This window comes from Solanum verrucosum, unplaced genomic scaffold (assembly GCF_900185275.1).
Source record: "Solanum verrucosum unplaced genomic scaffold, falcon-dt-bn FXZP01000026.1, whole genome shotgun sequence".
Taxonomy (NCBI): Eukaryota; Viridiplantae; Streptophyta; class Magnoliopsida; order Solanales; family Solanaceae; genus Solanum; species Solanum verrucosum.
Window position 1 is genome coordinate 1,930,760 of NW_026020285.1, and position 23,013 is coordinate 1,953,772.

The window sequence follows — 23,013 nt, forward strand, 5'->3', positions numbered from 1 at the left end:
CAATGACCTTCTTTCTCTTCATTTTTTCTTTTCACTTTTGTTATCTTTTCATCATCTCCGTCAAAAATATCAAATATCGACGATGATAAATTGTACCATCGCAATGACGAAAAAGATAGGAGAAGCAAATGACGAGTCCAAAATTGAGGATGACTTAACGGAGTACTCGTCTTGTGACAGTGAATCAAACTTTGAGAAATACTAAAGTGCTAGCTCGGCCATAGACACTCCAACAAGCTTCAATAGTTGTTAATGGAGTTTGAATTGATTTGGGGAAGATGGATCTTTATTTTTTTTTTAAAAGAAATCAATTTGAAATGCCACATGACTTTTTTATATTGGTTAGAGGCTGTTTTTTAAACTACTCACGCGCTCTTGCAATGTGAAAACACAACATGTGCAAAAATAAGTGAAAAAGATGTATTAAGTTTGGTTGAAAGTAGTTTAGTGGGGTAATAGGACCTTCACAAAGTTCAAATGTCTTTTTACAAAACAGATCTTACTTTAATGGGGTAATTATGTATTTTCTCTGTAATAAACAATGGTAAGAACTATATAAATAAATATACATAATCCACTTAACTTAGATGAAAAATAATTGAAAAGGAAATAATGCTTCCATATATAGTACATGTGTGAAATGACTAAATAATTGAAAAGAAAAAAATGCTTCCATATATATAGTACATGTGTGAAATGACTGACAACTTGAATTGTCAAAATAATTGGAAGATCGTGGAAGGGAGCCGTTTTGGAAAAGTAAATAGTATAGTTAATGAGGATAACCGTTTTGGAAAAAGGAGCATTTGTGGGTTCGGTTACGATTCATTTAATAATAAGTATAATTTATGTAGAAATAATTAGTAAAAAATGCAAAAAGATGAGAAAAAAAGGAAAATAGAAATGCTGGCTTTTTAGCTATGCCACATCAGCTGGTCAATGATTCTACTTTATAATATATATATATATAAATATATTTGATTTGGTCCTTATTTTATTTTTCATTTGCACCAAAAAATTATTTTAAAAACATTGAAGTTAATCAAATTGAAGTAAAAAAAATCGAATAGAAGAGAGAGAGAGAGAGTAAAGTGATTGGTTGGACGAATCAAATTAATTTGATTCGGTGTTTGATGCAAACTCTTTCAAAACCAAAAACTAAATAATCAAACCAAAGTTTAATAAAACCGAATCAAAGAATTAACGTCCACCCCTAGTAAAAAAACCAAATAAATATATAGTAATATATTTATGATTACTGTATGTATATCCACCAGGGCTGTAATTTTTTTATCATCTAATCATTAAATGTGTATTTTTGATAATTTTTATACTATAAGTATATAGAATTTAAATTCCAATCCTCTTGTGATATGACATAATTTTAATTTTTTTGTTTGGGGTTGCTTGATGCAATTCACATCCAATCTTATATCGTAACAAGTTCTTGAATTAATTTCATATGATCCATAAAATGCAACAATTCTTCATGATTTCATGGGATACGATCATGAAAAACCTAATTTCTTTACCATTTTTCGGCGAGGGAGGGAGAGAGGGGTTCATTGAATGTTCAATATCACATAAACTTAGAACTTTAGTTAAAGGAGACGCAATCTCATCTATGACATCATATTCTTAAATGATCTTAACCACTTACATGCCTAGAATTTCACATGCAAGAGTCATGCTCATCCATTTTGTTACTTCTACTAATTAATTAAAAGCATATAAACTTTCATTTTTAGATATGCTTTTGTTGCAAAGATTAATTAAAGTCGAGTAGATGTTAATATCAGTACTTAACAGTTATTATTTAAGATTAATTTTGTTTGATATCCAAATTTAATACTGTTTTCTATGAACCTAGAAGCTAAAAGAAAGACTAGAACAACACTTCACCATTAGTATGCATTTGTCGAAATTTTATCTCATCTTCTCCCTTATTTCAATACCGCTCAAAAAGTTTAAAATAAATAATTATTGAGAAAAACAATAATTATAGTGTTATCACACCATTGACAAAGCCAACACAAAATTAAGAGAGTAGGTGTTGATCCCAATTTAAATTGGCACTTGAGAAACCCGTCCCACATACTTGATTTATAAACTAAATAACGAAATTCAATAAGAAAAACAAGCATATCATAGTGTTATCACACCATTGACAAAGCCAACACAAAATTAAGAGAGTAGGTGATGATCCCAATTTAAATTGGCTTCTTGAGACACCCGTCCCACTGACTTGATTTATAAACTAAATAACGAAATTCTATTAATTTTCATTTTTTCACAAAGTCTTTTGCTTGTATTGATTCAACCATATTTTTCCAAAATTAAATTGGTAAATTATACTCTATTTCCTCATCACAATCTGAGATTTTCATTTCTTCAATAAAAAAAATAAACAAATAAATAAATAAATATAAACAGAAAGTATTTATTTATATAAGTTTTTTTTTACTGTTCAACTTTTTACAGAAACTGTTCTTAAAATCAGAAGGAACATTCATATTATAGTATCTTTGAGTTCTTGATTAAATTTACATTTTCATCTTTTGCGTCTTCATAGATCTTCTAAATTTCTACTATTTCTTTTGATTCTGCCTCAAAGTGCAAATCTTTATACTGGGTTTTGAATCTTTTTTCCATTTTGAATTCTAGGGTTAAATTTTTCCCAATGCCCTTCTTGATTCTGGTTTAAAAGTCAAAACTTTATAATGGGTGTTGAATAATATTTCCCATTTTGAATAATAATACAAGATTCTTGAATATGGAGAAATGGGTATGTTTGTAATGTTGTAAAGTTGTGATTTTTAGAATGAATTGTTGGCAATGAGGAGTGAAGAAGAGGAGGAGGGAAAACATGGAGAGTGTGGTACAAGTGAAGAGTGAAAGGGTACAACAATCTATACAAGGGGTAGTGCTTCAGAGGACTAGGTTGAAACTGTGGTTTATTCCTGTTTTTGCTAGCATTTTGGTATGGGCCTGTTTGGTTCAGCTTTGGCATATGCGCTTGCTTTCGGGTTTCACTCGTTTAACTAAAGTATCGGTTCGTGTTGATGAGACTATGCATTCAACTACACCTAGTGAGTCTCTATTTGACAGAATCTTGAATTTTGATGTTGTTATGTGATTCTCAACAAGTTTGTCTTTTATTTGTTATGTGATTACTTTTGAGTAAATTCACTTTTATTTGTTTTGTATCAATAAAGTCACTTTTGTTTGTTTCGTATCAATAAAGTCACTTTCGCTTAACTAGTCATTTGCCTGAATTGTTATGTGATTCTCAATAAGTTTGTCTTATTTGGTTACTTTGAGTAAATTCACTTTTATTTGTTTTGTAGCAATTAAGTCACTTTTGTTTGTTTCGTATCAATAAAGTCACTTTTGTTTGTTTTGTAATAATAGTCACTTAACTAGTCATTTGTTTCTCCAAAAGTTAGATTAATGACCGGAAAGTTGTCATTAATAATGTACTCTTTTTTAAAACCACGGAAAGCTTACTCTTTCATTGCACTTAATAGATAATTGTATCCATTCTGGCTCTATTTAACAATAGATAATCTTCAAAATGTATCAAATTAACCAGCATATTTTCCCACTTGAACAAAATTACAAGACTAGCAGAAAAATGAACTTTATCTTCCTATTTTCTTAGAAAGACATACATGTATGTGTGTTCTGCATACATAACGTATGTATGCCAATAAGAGAGCATTAAGGCCTGAAGGGGGAATTGGGATCAAGGGCATTAGCAATGGCATCAGTAAAAGGCTCCCAATCTTGAGTTAACGTGTTGTCAGCAACTTTACTGTCGAGTTAGTTAATGAAGTACGAAAAAGAGTAATTTTGCCGGTGGTTTTATAAAGAAAATTTATTAATGGTAGTTTTTCACTGATTTTATTGGAATTTTCCGACGTGATCGTTTTTTAGAGAAACAAATGAATGATTAAGTGACTTTGTTGATACAAAACAAAGAAAAATGTCTTTAATAGATAAATTCATTAAGTTTAGTGTACATTTGAGAAATGGACCCTGATTACTTCATATAGCTGACATCAATTGAATGGTCGATATGTAAATTTATTGGTGGATTATCATGGAAGGCGTTTAAATGTTTGTTACATAGTCGTTAGGGGGACAAGGGATTCACTTGAGCTTGTGGATAGTTTCATAGTAGTGAGATTCCAGGAGAAGACAAGCTTAAAAATTGTTGTTCTTGTAAAATGAATGTGAAAGATTGCTGATTTTGTTGTTTACCCAAGAAAAAAGAAGGGAAGAAAAAAGTTTCTGTTTTAGTTTGGGCTGCGTTTTGTGTGCTAAATTAGACACTTGATATTGATGACTTTAGTTCCCAAGTACAGTGAAGAATGAAATGGAAAGAAATTAAAACAGTTGGTTCTCCTAGTGTAGCTTTTTCGCACTTGATGATATGAAAACAAAACCCTTATAGCTCGGGAATACAAGAAAGCATATTGTTTTAGATGTGGTGGTTTGTATGTGATTTCAAATGTCTTCTTTTTGTGCCAATTGGCTCAACAGTATTCTGCTACACTTATACTTCATAAAAAAACAGTATTCTGCTACACAACACTTTATGGTTTGCTTCAGACAAATACACTTGTTTTTCCTTATTTCAGGTGCCATGTCCATCCCGTGATTGTAACTGTAATAGTCTTTAAAATGAAGCATCAACTCTAGTAATTTTAAAAAGTTAAATAGTCCATATACTCATAGAATTTTTGCTTAGTAGGTTGAAGAACAAGTCAACGGATTAATAGGGAGTCAGCCGATAATCAGTGCCATATTGATGAAAACAAAAAAAGGCGCTATGCCCCAAAGGGGAAGGGAGTCATGTGGGTGGAGGGAAATGTACTAACCCTAAACAACTTACTTTTACAATAAACTATTCTAAGGGGATGTCTGGCACTGTGTGTTAACAATCCTGCATGTTCAAGAGAACATCCTCCTTGACAGTACAAAGAGAATTGGTATTGTTAGTAATGTTTGTTCATCCATTGCTCAAGCCCATAATTTGACTATAATTTCATTGCTTATAATGCAAGGGAGCAAATGTTGTGTAATGTTGGAGAAAAGAGGTAACTTGATTACCAACCAGTTACAATGTTGTTTTATACACATATTCCTTATTTTAGTATAATCCAATTTGCCCCAATTATAAATGTATGTTTCAGTTCGTGTTTTGTATATTATTTGATCTTCATAATTATCCCCACATTTTTAAATAGCCTTAGCTACCATGACTCGATGTATATCAAATAACGTTTTGAATATCATCCTCATTCCTCTGAGTTAGAAATAACCAGGGATGGAAAACGGTGCGGTGCGGTTGCAGGGAAAACCTGCGAAGAGTTCTACCCGCCTCACATAGCATAATTTGCTATTTTCAACCCACCGCCCTGTCCCACATAAACCCACCCTGCATAAACCCGCCCTGCATAATTGGCTGTTCCTTTTTTAAAAAGAAAGCCTTTATGGAATGAATTTGATAATTTATACTATCAAAGAAAAGCATCATTGATGCATGATACATTATTCCTTGTCAATCCAAATTATGATGTACCTGTGAGAGGCAACCATGTAATCTACTACATACTAGTGATAAGCTGTACTTGCATACTTTTGTAAGAATTCATTTTTTTTTCTTTTTCCCTTCTTGGGTAGTTTTAGGATAGTGAATTCTGTGTAGTTTGTGTAAATACATTGTTCTTGTTCCTATTAAAAAATTGTAAAATAATGAAACAATAGAATGGTGTAAGAACAGAAAATAGTCAGTTGTTACACGAAGACTGGTACTTGAATTTGACAGCTGATGAACTTCATATACTCTCCGCAGATATCTGATGAATATACATATGCTCCATTTCGTCTAATCTTATTTCATCTAGTTTTGTTTTGTCTACTTCAGTTATTCATTATAAGAGTTTCTTTAAATCCACTTTAGTGTTTCAGGTTTAGCTTAAAAGAGTTTTATCCCAAACCCCTGACCTGCGTGATTTTTTTAAAAAAATATTAGAAACCGCCCATACCCGCAAAAGCTCTAACCTGCACTGCCCCCAAATGCTGTAACCCGCCCCACCCTGCACCATTGCCAACCCTAAAGGTAACTGCTAGGAGTGGGAACTTCTTGATAGTGTTATTCAGTTGTTCAGCTACCTAGAAGGTAACAAATGGAGAGAGAGGGACGAAGGCTTGCAAAGGGATTTGCACAATTTAATCAAGAGACAAAGCTCTCGCGAATGATAAGCAAAAGTGGCCATGACAAATGATTTGGAAAACTAAGGTTCCCCAAGGATCTCGTCTCAATAAATTGCATGCTTTACACAAGATAATCCTTTATTAGAAGGGGTTAGATACAATGTGTAACAGATGTTTTATTTTGAAAAGAGCTGGAGGTTGTCTATAATTTATCTTGTGTCTGTACAATTGCAACGAAGATATGGAAATGTTTCTCAACCTCTTTGAAGTTAAGTGGGTGATACTAGGACTTGAAATTAAATCCTCTGAAGCTGGAAAGGGAGGAAAATTTAAAAAAAATTAGCATGCCATGCGGTTGTGCATCATCCTGATTATTTGTAGAGTGAGGGGAATGACAGTTGTTCTGAAGGATGTAGAGAACATGTGTAGGATCAAAATTAGTCCAGTCTATATTATCCGTCTTGAAATGATATAGAAAACATTTTAGATTTTATTAGCTCCCTGCTTATCTAGTAAGAATCTACCTTTTTACATTTTCAAACTATTTGTAATCAGCCCTCTCTTTAGTGCAAGGCATTAATTAAAATAACAATGCCTTTCTTAAATCCCTCAGTAGTATTCATTTTTACCACCTTCTTTTCTGATGTAAAATACGAATACCACAATTAAAAAAATCGATTGGAATGTGTGAAAAAGCCTCATACCATTCCACCTTTCCACAAGGGTAAATATCTTATCTTGCTATTGCAGAAGTATACACGTATTTTCTCTGAAGTTCTTATTGAGTCAACTGATGCTGTCAGATGAAATATTCTCAACCTCAAGGAGATGGAATGGGAAATGCTTTCTAGAATAATTGTATAAAAAAAGAAATGCTTTCTAGATGAGAAATGCATTAGTAGTTATATTAAATGAATATGAAGAAGTGTATTATCTTAATCAGTTTTATTTTGCTACTGCACCAACAGACCATGTTTTCATGAAAATGCTACTATTCATCTTATAAGTGTAGCATTTATGAAAAGAGGAAACCTTTGAATCCTTCTTTGCAAATCCAAACTCTGCTTCTGCTATACATTACAATGAGTAGGAACTATACAAAACTTTGAGTCATAACTCCATTAATTTCCATACCATGCAGGAAATTATACAAGTAATGGGTTTCTTCAAGTGTCCTGCAATGGTGGTTTGAACCAAATGCGTGCCGCGGTAGGTCTTTTTCCTGCTTTCTCTTTGTATATCAATTTTCTCTTTTTGGCATTGAGGAAGTTGGAAATTGTACAAGTGCATTCAAATTGAATTAGACCCACAAAATTTGGATACAAACTCCTAACCTGATAGATTCAGCCAATTTGAATGTAGATTTGTGACATGGTGACTGTTGCACGACTTTTAAATTTAACGCTGGTTGTCCCAGAGCTTGATAAATCATCATTCTGGGCAGATCCTAGGTAATTATGGTGTTATGTAACTGCTGTTTCTTTGTCCTGTTGCTTAGTGATTTATAATAACTGCAGCATATCTTGGCAGCGATTTTGAGGATATTTTTGACGTGAGACACTTCATTGATTCATTAAGAGATGAAGTCAACATAATAAAGAGACTGCCAAAGAAGGTTGCCAGGAGCTATGGAAACCATCCAATAGTAATGCCTCCTGTTAGCTGGTCAAGTGAAAAGTACTACCTGCAACAGGTTGGTCTATTTGTTCTGCAGTTCGTTATATCATATAATTTGTTAACTGGTAGATGCATGATTGACCTGACCGAACTAGTTGTTCTTCATGGTTGTGCAACAATATTATTTGTCATCATTTGGAAGACCAAGGGTGTTTGGCTAAGCTTACAAGCTGGTTAAACTGATTTATAAGGAATTTTTGGCTTGTATATGCGTTTGGTAAATACCTAAGTGCTTATAAGCCAAAATTAATCATAAACTGTAAGATGGTCATCCCCAACTTATGGCTTTTCAACTTATAAGCACTCTTAGTTTGACCAAGTTTTTTTACTATTTTATCCTTAGTATTTTTTCTAATTGTCAAAATACCTTTCCCAAAACAAAACCTAGGACTTCCTCTTCACCCCATATCTATCGTTTCTCTTCTTTGCAAAGATACATTTAAATTTTTAATTATCGGTAAAAATTTAAGGGCATTTTAGTCATTTTAACAAAAGACTAGCTTATCAGCATTTTTTTCCAAGTATATTGACTACTTATTTTCTGTTTCATCACTTCTAGCACGTAACTGTAACTGCTTACTTATCAAAATTCACCTAAAACTTATCAGCTAAGCCAAGCAGGCTCCTATACAAGTACTTTCACTTCACAAGTCTTGACTAAGTAATGTTGTTGCTATGTGTACATTCATATACTACTTAGACATGTAATCAGTATGTAGTCGAATAATGATTTAGTAGTCATTAAATATTAGTAGCCTTGATTACTGATTATTCCTTCTGTCACACACTGAACATTTACATGTTATTTAACAGTAGAAGATCCTACTCTAATGCGTTTTATATGTATTAACAGATTCTGCCTCTCTTCAGCAAGCATCAGGTTATAAACTTCAACAGGACAGATACTAGGCTAGCAAATAATGGGATCCCTCTTGAGCTTCAGAGACTTAGATGTAAGGTCAATTTTCACGCTCTGAAATTCACACAAAAGATTGAGGCATTGGGACAAAAGTTAGTCCATATGCTTCAGCAGAGAGGACCATTTGTAGCATTGCATTTACGGTATGAGATGGATATGTTGGCTTTCTCTGGTTGTACTGAAGGCTGCACAGAGGAGGAAGCAGAGGAGCTCAAACAGTTAAGGTGATTACCAATTGAAGTAACATTGTATTTACATTACGCTCATGTATCTTTGCTTAGGATAGTAACGTTTATATAGGTATAATAGTTGAATTTAGAGTTAGTAGATGATGATGTTCAAGTAACATCATTTATTTGGTCATGCTCAAGTCATGATCAGATTAGTAAAATCTGGCACCACAAAGATTGTCTAAAGAATAGGTGTTTCCTCTCTTACATAGTTAGGTCCATTGGCTTTTATCTTTCTTTTCATTTTGGATAAACTAATGATTATCTAATTTGAAACTCCATAAAAAGTGATATGACATAGACAAGGGACACTACAAGAGTGCCAAAATCAGTTTGGACTTATTCCTGTTAGATCTACACCATCCGTTATGGCTATACTCTTGCAAAGAACATTGATGGAAATTTATCATCAGAAGAATAAAAATTTACACAGGTGACCTAGAGAAAGTGTATGATAGAGTGCCAAGAAAGAGTCCTTTGATGGGTATTTTGTGAGCATTGAAGATGAAAAGAATTCATACTAAATATATAAATGCCATAAAGGAATATGTATGAATGAATTGTTAGTGGTGTGAGAGCAGTAGTATTAGATGCAAAGTTATTTCTCATAACCGTGGGTTTACACTAGGGATTGACATTGACTACATACCTTTTTATCTTGGTCATGGATGAGCTAACTAGCATTATATTGGAGGTCCCTTGGTGTATGCTATTTGCAGTTGATATTATGGTTATTGACAAAACTAGTGAATGTGTCAACCAAAAGCTTGAACTATAGAGAAGTACTTTGAGAGAGTAAGGGGTCATTTGTTCATAAGGTAGGTTATTCCAGTATTAAGTTTGAGATTAAATTTATACTTTGTTTGGTTGAAGGTATATTTCAAACTTAGTCTTCGATATCGCACCTTTCTCCGTCGAACTTGGTGTTATTTTATCCTACCTCCCAGGTGGGATAAATTAGTCCAAGGATTATAATCCTAGGACTATAATTTCGAGATAACTTAGTATGTGAACCAAACTAACCCTGATGAGTCGTTTGGTTTGAATACAAGTTATGATGGGATTATTAATGATGAGTTAAGTTATGCTGGGATTAGTTACGATGGGATAGGTTATGTTGAGATTATTTCTTATTGAGTGTTTGATTTGTTGTATTCAAAATAATATGCATTGCATAAATTTTTAAGAACAAGTTATTTGTTTACGAAAATGCCCTTCATGAGTGTGAAAAAAGTAATGTATAAAAAGGGTTTAAAGGAATATCTTTGTCATTTGTCTATTTTATCCTGGGATAAGTTATCCTAGGCTTACTATACCACCCAAGGGAGGGATAACTTATCCCGGTACTAATTATTAATCCCGGACTTGCCAAAGAAACAACAAATTAAGTGGCACTATAATTTGATCTCAGGACTATTTGGTGTTATCCTTTACACCAAACCACCCCTGAGGGTTTTAAGATAAGTTGAGGTAAAAATGAATGTGAAACTGCAGGATTCTTGCATAAAAAGAGTGAAATTGAGGTGAGATTAGGTGGGATTGCATACTTAATCACAAACAATTCAAATACGGAGTTTGATGTTAATGAGATTTGGTATCATAGGTGAAGATGTTACAAACACATTCAAAATAGTTTGGTTGAAATATGAAGTGTAATCGTTATGTTATATGATATAATGGTACTTATGAAATTATAGGATAAGAGATCAAAAATGTTTTGCCGAGGCTCAAGTAGAAGAAGGGGTACTTGAACAGAGGGTCGTCTCAGTCCATAAAGATCTGTCTTTGAGAATGGTTGTAGGACCATCAGTGTTGCATGGAGCGAATGTTGGGCCTCTAAAATCCACATATATCCATAAGATGTGTGACTATCACAGTAATGAAGTCGTTAAGATGGATGTGCGGACTACATTCAACAGAAGGTGCAAGTAGCACACATAGATGATTATATGAGAGAAAGTAGCTTGAGGTAGTTTATTTATGTCCTAACTCCAACATGGAGCTCCAGATGCTCCGGTTTCGTGAGTGTAGAACCATGATGATTGAAGACATCTTAGCAGGAAATGTGGCTCTTGTTAGCCACCCTTCCTCCTCTACTTTGAGAATTGTGTTAACAAAGAGTGGGAAGAGGTCTCATACGAAATCACACTCTTACTTGAGCAATGTAGGAGACTAGGGAATGGGTCGAATAAACTCCCTCGGGTCGAAACAATAACAGGCGACGACATAATTAGATGATGCTTTGCTTGATATTTTCATCTTAGTGATTGAAAGAGGTGTGTCTGGCTATGTTGTAGAAAGAGAAGACGGAAGCATCGAATGCCAAAGAGGTGGATTGACAAGGAAGGAATGAAAATCGTCAAGGATGCCTTCTTTGGGAGCGGACCTAAGGGATAAATAACAATACTGATTCTCTAAGCTAGTTTGGATTTCCAATGTTTTGAGAAATTGGTCAAGATAGATGGCATCACCTTTTTTTGTTCTTTCTTACCAGTTGACAATCTTTGGGATGAGGGAGACGTAAAATCACATGGAAGTTATCCAAAAAAACCCTATGATCTCTTGGAATTCACTAAACCTAGTAAAAAGTTCTTACCATGAAAGTAAAACTTGTGTCCTGGAATGTAAGGGGACTTAATAGTGGGGATAAAAGAAGATTGGTGAAGAGCTTAATTCTCAACTGGAACGCAGACATAGTCTGTCTACAGGAGTCTAAGCTAGAGGGGGAGTTTAAAGATATGATAAAAGAATTATGGGGTGGAAGATGGGTCAAGTATGCTCATCTTCAAGCTAGTGGCACTAGAGGGGGAATTCTGATGTTATGGGATAGCAGATCATGGAGAGGGGAAGTTCTGGAAATTGGCTCTTACACTCTTACATGTAAATTTGAGGCTCTGTTGCAGGACTATAAGTGTCATATTACAGGAGTATATGCTCCAAATTGCAGATTTGAAAGAGAACATGTATGGGAGGAAATAGGAGCTGTCAGAAGCTTATTTGAGGGACCATGGGCAGTGTGTGGTGACTTCAATGTCACAAGATTTCCAGCTGAGAAGAGAAATTGCAAGAGAAGAACACCAGCAATGATAGATTTTTCAGATTTCATTGAAGACATGGATCTTTTGGATTTACAACTAGAAGGGGGGAGTTTTACCTGGTTCAAAGGAGACAACAATAATGTTGCTTCTAGAATTGATAGGATTCTGATATCTAAGGAGTGGGATGATAGCTTCAGCAAAATTAAACAAGTTGTGTTGCAGAAATTATGCTCAGATCACAATCCAATTGCACTACAATGTGGAGTCTGGGATCACGACAAATCCTATTTCAAGTTCGATAACTGGTGGTTGAATACTGAGGGCTTTGTGGAAAGAGTCAGAGGGTGGTGGGAGTCTTTTGTCTTCGATGGGAAGCCTGATTACATCCTGGGATGTAAATTGTAGACTTTAAAAGGCAAACTGAAGGAGTGGAGCAACACGAGCCTTGGAAATCTAAGAATGCAGAAAGTCCAAATATTAAACGAGTTAGCCATTCTAGATACTGTAATGGAGAATAGGATTTTAACAGAATCAGAGGCAGCTTTGAAGGCAACTCTTCTAATGGATTATGAAGAGCACTTAAAAAATGAAGAGATAGCATGGAGACAAAGATCAAGGGCACTTTGACTACAAGAGGGAGACAGAAATACCAATTTTTTCCACAAAGTGGCCAATGCGCATAAAAGAAGCAATAATATTGACCAACTGATGATTGAAGATGAACCTGTGATGGATCCGGTGAGAATCAGAGAGGAGATTGTTGGGTTCTATCAGAAGTTATATTCAGAAAACACAAGTTGGAGACCTTCAGTTAGCTTGATCAATTGTCCAATGATCAGAGAAGAGGAAAGAGAAGCTTTACAAGGGGAGTTTGAGAACAAGAGGTTTTTTCATGTTTGAAGATGTGTGCAATGGACAAAGTTCCTGGTCCAGATGGCTTCACTATGGGGTTTTACATCAAATGCTGGGATGTAGTAAAAAGGGATATCATGGAAACTTTTAAGAACTTCCATTCTCAAGGTGTCTTTGAGAAAAGTTTCAATGCCACATACATTGCTTTGATTCCAAAGAAGAATGGAGCTAAGGCACTGAGAGATTTCAGACCTATCAGTTTCATAGGTAGTGTCTACAAGCTTCTTTCCAAGGTGTTGATGGAAAGATTGAAGAGAGTTATTGATAAGTTGGTAGATGTCCAACAGATGGCTTTCATAAAAAACAGACAAATAATAGATGATATCCTAATTGCAAATGAGGTGGTAGATTCCAGAATTAATCAAGGAAAGGCAGGAATTTTGTGCAAATTGGATATCGAGAAGGCATATGACCATGTAAACTGGGAATTTTTGCTAAAAATGCTCTCATGTATGGGTTTTGGAAGGAAGTGGGTTCACTGGGTCAGATATTGCACCTCCACTGTAAGATTCTCGATTCTTATCAATGGATCACCTGAAGGTTTTTTCCCTGCAAACAGGGGTTTGAGGCAGGGTGATCCTTTGTCTCCTTTTCTCTTTATCATAGCCATGAAGGATCTAAATTACATGATAAAGGTGGCTAGGAATAATGAATGTCTAAGAGGGTTTGAGGTAGTCACAAACCAAAACCCAAGTTTAACTGCCAACATGGAAGGCACACATCAACAGTATGCTGATGATACCTTAATCTTCTGTGATGCTGAGGAAGGGCAGTTACTGATCCTGAGATCAATTTTAGTGCTTTTTGAGGGAGTTTCTGGACTTCATATCAACTGGAGGAAAAGCCAGCTATTCCCAATCAATGAAGTCCCTAAAATGTTGGTTTTGTCTGGAATTCTGGGAAGGGACCTTGCCTACTATGTACCTAGGTATGCCTCTAGGTGCCAAGTCAAAGGCCATGAGCATTTGGAACTCGGTGATTGAAAAGTGTGAGAAAAAGTTACCTAGATGGAAATCTCAGTACATCTCCTTAGGCGGCAGAGTCACTCTCATCAATTCTGTTTTGGATGCTCTCCCAACCTATATGATGTCTATCTTTCCCATCCCTGATGGAGTGATAGAAAGTTTAGACAAGATTAGGAGAGATTTTCTTTGGAAAGGGAGTGAGGAAAATGTCTCTACTGTTCGACACTTGGTCAAATGGAACGAGGTTCTTTGGGGAAAGAAGCAAGGGGGCTTAGGAGTAAGAAATCTGAAAATACAAAGCAAGGCACTTAGACTGAAGTGGTTATGGAGATACTCACAAGAGCCTCAAGCATACTGGGGCAAAGTAATTAAAGCTAAATATGGAGATGAGAACAAATGGATGACAAATGAGGTATCTACACCCTATGGTGTAAGTCTATGGAGGTCTTTCAGAATCCTTTGGCCTATTTTGAGAAATAACACTACTGTGAGGGTAGGCAATGGAAGTAAGACCTCATTCTGGGAGGACAAATGGCTGGGACATGCTAGTTTAAAAAATCTTTTTCCTGAACTGTATGTTTTGGCAGTACATCAACAAATGAGTGTAGCTGACAGTTGGACACAACAAGGATGGAACATCCATTTTAGAAGGAATTTTAATGACTGGGAAATTGAAACAGTGACAGAATTTTTCAGAGCTCTGGCAGAGTTCAAAGGGACAAAGAATGAAGTTGATAGATTATGGTGGAACAAAGACAGCAAAGGCATGTATAAGGTGAACTTAGCATACAAGTTTTTGAACAAAGGTGGCCAACAACCACCAAATTGGCCATGGAAACAGATCTGGAAAACAAAAACCCCTTTCAAGGTGGCATGTTTTACTTGGTTACTAGCAAGAGAAGCAGTCCTGACACAAGAAAATCTCAAGAAGAGGAAGTTCTCTATGTGCTTGAGATGCTATTTGTGTGGAGAAGAGGTTGAGACAGTTGGCCATTTATTTTTACAGTGCAGGATAACAAACCAACTTTGGAGGATTTTTATCAGCCTCAGGGGTGTTGTTTGGACTATGCCTAACAGAATCACCCACCTTCTCTACAGTTGGGAAGAGGTAGGTGGGGGAGCTTCAAACAGAGATAGATGGAAGATTGTCCCAGCCTGTATCTGGTGGACAGTTTGGAGAGAGAGAAATGCTAGATGTTTTGAGAGCAAAAGTTGTGATCTTCAGAAGATCGAAGATCAAATTGAACTGTATCAAACATTTTTGTTTCTGGTGTAAACAGATGTACTTAGAGGATACTGAGTCAATTATTGAGATCCTTTGCTCTATTTAGAATTTAGATTCAGATATATGTTTTGTTGATAAGTTGTAATTATGGTTTTCAGTGCAACCCATGTACTAGTTTTTGTCAATACATACGAATGTTACCTTTCTCAAAAAACAAAAGTAGGTCTTAACGGAAGGAAAAAATAATCTATATGGATGATACCTATTAGTTGGGATTAAGTTTTAGTCAGGATCCAAGAATCTGACCTAATGGTCAATAAAGTGTGTTTTCCTTAGAGACCAGTACCAGATACAAGAAACACTATATGACTTTTTCCACTTGCTTATGTCTTTGATGGCGGAGTTACCCGATACCTGTGTTGGGAAGTTTAATAGGTACTCGACATAATAGTTGAGTTGCGCAAACTGGTGCATACACCACCATAATTAAAAATGAGGTTTTAGTCTTATTAGTATGTTACTTAGGGTCCAATGTTTGATAGGAGTTTCTTAGTCTCATTGATCATTTATACGCGAGTGGAAAATGTGGAGGACTTATAATGTTTGAGAAACTAAGTTTTTATATAATGCACGGAAAAAGCTTAATTGGAGTGACATGGGTAGTGAGGATGAGATTGTCGACCTCAACTTACTTAGGATTAGGGTGTAGTGTTGTTGTTAATGTTGTAATGGTAATTTAATTTTTGGCTCCTCATATAAACTCCAAGTTACGACGTTTATCTAGATAGTTCCTTGTCACACATTAATTTAGAATGACTTCCATGCCCAGTAATCCCTATCGTGCATTTATATGATGATACTTGATAATATATGTGACATTGAAGAATAACTTTTTGATTTTTGTTATGTTCTTTTAAGATCCCTTTGATAGAGGATGTCGAATAATGGCTAACCCAACTCCCCTAACCTAGGCAAAAGTAAAGGAAAACATCAAGAGATAGCCTCCAAAGTTCTCTCGAAAACACACACAAGTGGTAAGACACCAAAAAGTTTCTTTAGTGCAAGAATATGTCTAGTATCAATATTTGATCTTATTTTTCAGTTTATTTTTTTTACTTTTGTAACTATTTACATGGACCGATCACCTAGAATTTCACCATGGTGATAGTTGTAGACTAGTAAAGTTGATTATGAGTAGTGTGCGATGACTAACCGATCACCTAGAATTTCACCATAATGATAGTTGTAGACTAGTAAAGTTGATTATGAGCAGTGTGCGATGACTAACTAGTGGTACAAGTTGGTTGCGGACCTAAATTGAAATGCAAACATGAATAACAATAGTTGCTCATAATTTCTATTTTCCCTCCTAATTCGATTTTAAAGTTTCTATATTGTTGAGGAACTTCAAATTTTTATTGGTTATTTCCCCATATACATGATTTTCTTGATTGTACCGTTCTTTGTGTTTGACATTCACACACCCCATTTTAATTTTTTCTACATGGTAAAGTTTTGTTTTACTTTGTTTGCTCAGGTATGCATTTCCATGGTGGAAAGAGAAAGAGATTGTATCTGATGAGAAGAGATCTCAAGGCTTGTGTCCCCTCACACCGGAGGAGGCAACTTTGATTCTACAAGCATTGGGTATTGAAAAGGATATGCAGATTTATATTGCGTCAGGTGATATTTATGGCAGTGAACAAAGACTTGCTACACTAAGAACTGCCTTTCCAAAGATCGTAAGTGTTAATTGTTTTTCTTTTCTTTTTTTGCGGGACTATTAGGAATATAGATCTCAAGATTAAATATATTAGAAAACATTTGTCGCAGTTTACTGTATTATGATAAAAACGACTTTTTATTACTTAGCAACCTAATTGCATGCTCTCATATAATTGGTAATCGTTGGTGAGATGAAAATCAAAATTTTATAACTAAAAATGATTTCTAGCAAATTTTGATAGAAATTGTGCCATCAAAGATTTTTGAAAACTCTATTTGATAAATTGTTCTATAGATTGAAACCTTAGTAACGATAGAGAATTGTGTGTATTAAAGTTAAGTCAGAAAAGTATGATAATTAGAAAAAAATGATACAATTGGCATGCCAATAAAGTTTTGGAAATATGGCAGAGATAGAGTTATAAAACTTTGGAATAAGGGATAGAGTTTATACTTAGAAACATTATCTAGAGTGACTCAATAAAATTAATAGCCTAACATCAAATTTTAATAAGAGGCATATTTTTTTTTCTCCATGTGTTTTGTTTAGATTATAATAGTATTCTTGAAAAACATAAAGTTTTTAACTTTAATAATCTTATTGCTTATAGTTTATATTAGTAAGGATTAATAAGATGTTGGTCATTTGTTTGCAATATAATTTGTTGGATCATATTATATAAAATTTTATTTACTAATGTGAAGATGTGAGTAGTTTAACTCAAAATTCTAAAATAATATCTTCTATAAAGAGTAGACAACTTTCTCTATAACAATTATTTGTCTAAATTTTATATTATTTAAGCAAAAATAAGATCATAAAGTTTATAATTTATTAAAACTTTTGGGCACTCAATTTTTTTGTTGCCTAAAGCAAAGGCTTCATTAGCCTCCCCTTGAGCCACTCCTGGACATCATAATATCCATAAAGACTAATTTTATGAGAAAGTCATGGCAAAACTTTGGAATAGAGAATAGAGTTCAAGACTTAGGGACATGATAATGATGATAAAAAATCAATTTTAATTTGTGCTTAGTAGATCCTTAACGAAGACTAAATTTTGTTAGGATGGTTGATGAATTTTTATACTGAGCAGTAGAAGGATTTTCACATGATAACTATATTCACAAGATTGAATGCATAAAAATATAGATATGAAGATGAGTGTTCAATTACAAAGATAGATTGGGTACGATGAGAGACGATCACATTCAGTAGAGGATGCATGTAACATACATAGAGGATATGATGAGAGAAAGTAGTCTATTTAAAGTTAAATGTTTGGCTAAAGTCTTAAGCTACCCCCTAAACTTGTCCGCATCTTTCATTTTGACGCTAGAACTAGGAGTTGTTTCTATTAGACACTTACAATACTAAAATTGTCCTATTAAATACTTTTTGCTGACATGACATTGTGTGGGTAAAACACCTAAAAGGGGCGCGTGAGAAATAATTATTTGGTCAATTTTTTTCTCTTCCTCTCCATTCTATCTTGCAAATATTTCGTAACCTGACACTACTCTTCTCCTTTCTTTTCTTTTTCTGGCTACCTCATCTCTTCTACCACCACCGTCATTTTTCTTAAAATTTACTGCCGTCGCCACCACATCACCTTCTTTGCCGGAAAAAATGGAGTACACGACCACAACTTCTGTCTCTCACACCACTGCGCCACCTTTCGACACTTCTATCTCTCTCCATCTCCCTCCCTCCTTAGATCTTCAAATTCCCACAAATGGAATTAAAAGTAGGTTTATGTAAATGATTAAGACCTCAAAAACAACGATGTTTCTTCCCCATATGGAGTTCGGACCCAAAGGCAATCATTAAGTGACTTGTATGTGTCTTCTTGTTCCATCATCTGGTTGATGTTCTTCATGTAGCATTCAGATCGAATGATCATGTCAGTAATGCGGGAGACGTATCTATTTTCTCCTCGGGTATCTTTAGAATTCCAACTGCTTAACTTTCAATTCGCCTCTTACCATCAAATGAAATGAGAATAGCATTCATCCCAAAAAACTAGATCTAAAACAAAAGAGACAGACTTGAATGGGGAATGGGGAAGAAGACGTAAGGGGGAGAATACAGTCGAAATTGTGGATGAAGGTGGCGGTAGATGGAGAGAGCAGTGGTGGCTGCTTAGTTAGGTTTAAGTCTAAATTCTTTTTCTTTAAAAAATAAATAAATCATAATTCATTTTTAATAATTAATTTGGGCATAAATTTCATGTCCCTGATAATTGGTCACTTTGCCATCTCTTCCACGAGTGTATTTTGGCTGGTTATCGTAATAGTGTCTGATAGGATTATTTTTTGAATAGTGTAAGTGTATAATGAGAACAAGCCCAAGTTCTAGTGTCAAAATGAAAGATGAGGACAAGTTCAAGGGGCCACTTATGACTTTAGCCTAAATGCTTTCACCAATAAGAAAAAGAGAAAATAGTTTGAGATGATTAGACTATGTTCTACATAAACCCTCCAATGTACTCGTTTGTGTAGATTAAAAGTGGTAAGTGGAGACAAGGTAGATATAAAATTGTATGAAAGGAAGTTGTCATTAAAAGGTCTATTACATCTCAAAATCAATGCGAATTAGAATATCCATATAAATGATATACCACATGGCTTTGATTCAATGACAAAGACCCAAGAAGTGATGTGTGGGTAACCTATGTGCCCACAAGAGTTGGCAACAAGCCCATAAGCGATATGAATTAGTCAGGATTAAGGATTAGCATTGTTACATAGCATTGGGGCGACATGGATGAAATGGACTTTATATGGGAAACTAAACTCCAAGTCAAGGACTTTATATGCAAAATGGTATAAATATAATTATTTGATTTACTACCGGGTTATCGGTTAACCCGTTAAGAAAAAATATCAAACCCCAATGAGTCTCATTACTGATAAACCAATAACTTTTTTTTGGTTCGGGTTACCGGTTTCGGTTTTGAAAAACCCTAGTTCGCGGAGGGGTAGGTCGAAAAGATATTGGAGAGAGGTGATTAGACAAGATACGACGCAATTTCATATTATCGAGGATATAACTTTAGATAGGAAGGAATGGAGGTTGCATATTAGGGTAGAAGGTTAGTAGGGATAGAGTGTTGTCTTGCCTTGTAGGACTAGTCGTACCGTTTTAGTTCTTGCTAAATGTTGTTTGTTGTATTTCGATTATCACTCTAAGTTGTTATTATTGCTTTTCTTTTCTTATTGACCGTATGTTTTCTTCTTTCTCTTACTTGGGTTTGATGCCTCTCTACTTCCACGAGGTAGTGGTAAGGTTTGCGTACAGTCTACCTTCCCCAGACCCAACTTTGTGGGATTTCACTGGGTATGTTGTTGTATTGTTACACTTACAGTAGGCCTGATGTTTGTCAAGAATCTTTTATTTTGATAAAAGACTTGTATATTGGTGTAGGGAATAGAACCCAAGGGTGTGGCCTAGTGGTCAATGAAATGAGTTGAGAATCATCATGTTTCAGGTTCAGGTACCAGTGGAGGCGAAAAACACTAGATGTTTTCTTCTCGTTTATCCAAGCATCGGTGGATAGAGTTACTCGGTACCTATGTTGATGGGATGTAGCAGGTGCTGCAAGCTAATCTAGACACCACGGTCATCGAAATAAAAAATATTGGTGTAGGAGTATTTTGGATGAATGGAAATGAATTACAGAGAATCCTTATAACCGACCAAGCTATTTTGGGGTTGACGGATAGTTGATTGCTTGCTTGATTTGTAGGTTTATTGTTCTGAATTTCACGCACTGTGTTTAATGCTGCAAACTCCAACTTGGCTAATTCACATACAATACTGTAAACCGTTAGCTGATTCTATCTTCATCGTTTTGACCATTACATCCAATTAATATATCTCCGATTTATGTTTATGTTACAGGTGAAAAAGGAAATGTTGCTCGATCCCGAAGAGTTGCAGCAGTTCCAGAATCATTCATCTCAAATGGCAGCACTGGATTTCATAGTATCAAATGCTAGTAATATATTTATCCCTACTTATGATGGCAACATGGCTAGACTTGTCGAAGGTCATCGTAGGTGCATACGATCTACTATTTCTGTTTATATGTTCCTTATGTGTATCTTGAACGTGTTCCTGAATAGATCTGTTGCAGGTATCATGGTTATAAGAAAACCATCCTATTGGATCGCAAAACTTTGGTAGGGTTATTGGACTTGCATCACAACCGGACCCTTTCATGGGCTGAGTTTTCAGCTGCTGTGCGACAGTCGCACGAGGGAAGAATTGGACAACCAGCTCATCGAAGAGTTATCGAGGACAAACCCAAAGAAGAAGATTACTTTTATGCAAATCCTCACGAGTGTCTGTGTGAGAGTGCAACATGTGAAGGTCTTGATAATTCAACTGAAGTTCGATGAGACATGTCCACCAAGATCATGACTTGCATAGATATTCGGTTCCACAGCCTAATGCACAGGCATTTTTTTATAAAGAAAAAAAAAGCCGAAGGCTTAAATTTTTTCGTTCATGTGTCGAGATTCTTTAGAGAAAGGCAAAAAGTGTGGCCTTTCTTAGTTGCGGGGACATTTAGGAGATGAGTAATTCTTGAGATTCAACATGAGAAGGAAGGAAGGATTGGTGCCATCCGCGCTTCTTCTTACTATTGAAAGTTGTTGAAGCTTTGAAGCTCGTTTTCTTGCATTCCTTTCAATTCTTTCAATTGATTTTGAAACTTTTAGCTATATAAAGTTAGGTGATTTTCTAGTAAATACATTTTATTCTTTGTAAAGGGAAACCCCATGACCTTTGGCTTTGTGTGTTTGCAATTGTCTAGTTTTAGGAATCAATAATCAGTGTTGCAAATGCTACTCAAAACCCCCCAAAAATATGATAAATTAATATAAATAGGTGTCCACCCAAAATGTAGCTAGCAAATTGTTAATATATGTATATATTGGTTTAGATTTTGCCAATTTTTTGGTCTAGTGATCAATTGTATGACTTCCCCCATTGCTAAAAAAATTACTATTTTCCCACTGAAAGACGTCATATTTTGGTGAGAAAATAGTAAATAGTAATGCTTACGTATGGAAAAATTAGGAAGTTTTCCACTATTGCAGTGACCAAGAGATTGTAGTAGAGAAGAAGTGAAATTGGATGCTCTCTTTATTTGGTTTCAATAGTACATTTTGGACCAGTTTTTTTTTTGTTGTTTTGCTCCAATTTTGGTCCCCTTTTTTGCTGCTGTTTTGGACCAGCTTATCTATCGTACAGTTTTTAAGTTGTTTTGCTCCCGTGGGTGTAGTTTATGCCGTTTCTTTATTGTTGCAGTTTTTGTCCAGTTTTTATGTTGTTTATTTGGATGCTGCAATTTTCACGTGGATATTGTTGCAGTTTTGGTCCAGTTTTGCATGGAGCGTTAGTCGAACTCTAAGTCCGTGACATATTGCTCCGATTTTGGTTCTCTTTTTTCTTGTCCGTTCAATTTTGGTATAGAGCTACAAATATTAAATTTGCAATGCCAAAGACAAGTATTAGAAAAAATATGCAACTTTTGAATCTGCAGAAAAAATTGCAGTTACAGTATATGACAGGGAGGAATAAAAACAAATTGAAAAATATTTTTCAATTTTTTTAATGTTTGGTTAGTCAAAATATTTTGGAAAACTGACTCTTGAAAAATGAGGAAAATGACTTCTCTAATAAAAAAAATAGGGAAAACAAGTTTCATAAGTGACATTCTGATCCTTCCCCACCACCCCTGAACCTCCACTCCCTACTCCATTCAGTCCACATAGTGTTTTGCTAGATTATATATTAAAAAAATTTGGTGATATTTTTTTTACTTACTTACTGAACACTAGAAATTAAGTAAAAAGACCATTATTTTCTGATAAAATATTTTCATGAAAAATATTTTGCTCCGTACCAAACACACCCCATGTGATTGCCATTTTTTTCTTCTAAATCTGAAGTGTGAATCATTACTCTCACACAGCCCTGAATGCAGCATCATTATAGGTCACGTTCAATAGCATCATCGAGTAGTTTGCACAAAAAATGACGAAAAGCCCCCTAAAAGTATCATAAAATTCCTCCAAAGCACCTGATTTT

General features: G+C 35.0%; 1 protein-coding gene across 1 annotated transcript; it reads left to right on the forward strand.

Annotated features, from left to right (window-relative positions):
* The first annotated feature begins 2,866 nt into the window (after nucleotides 1-2,866).
* LOC125834289 (rhamnogalacturonan I rhamnosyltransferase 1-like) lies at nucleotides 2,867-21,386 on the forward strand. Its single transcript, XM_049513451.1, has 8 exons — nucleotides 2,867-3,089; nucleotides 7,364-7,431; nucleotides 7,585-7,673; nucleotides 7,753-7,915; nucleotides 8,753-9,042; nucleotides 16,726-16,930; nucleotides 20,818-20,975; nucleotides 21,053-21,386. Exons 1-8 carry the CDS (start codon nucleotides 2,867-2,869, stop codon nucleotides 21,315-21,317), a joined length of 1,461 nt encoding a protein of 486 aa, XP_049369408.1. The 3' UTR covers nucleotides 21,318-21,386.
* Nucleotides 21,387-23,013: the final 1,627 nt, after the last annotated feature.

What these genes read in the sequence shown, in the direction of transcription:
- LOC125834289 (XM_049513451.1), top strand. Translation starts at nt 2,867, where the DNA reads ATGGAGAGTGTGGTACAAGTGAAGAGTGAAAGGGTACAACAATCTATA. An exon ending in TGAACCAAATGCGTGCCGCG is followed by an intron (nt 7,432 to 7,584) that starts GTAGGTCTTTTT and finishes ATTTGAATGTAG; the next exon opens with ATTTGTGACATGGTGACTGT. An exon ending in GAGGAGCTCAAACAGTTAAG is followed by an intron (nt 9,043 to 16,725) that starts GTGATTACCAAT and finishes TTGTTTGCTCAG; the next exon opens with GTATGCATTTCCATGGTGGA.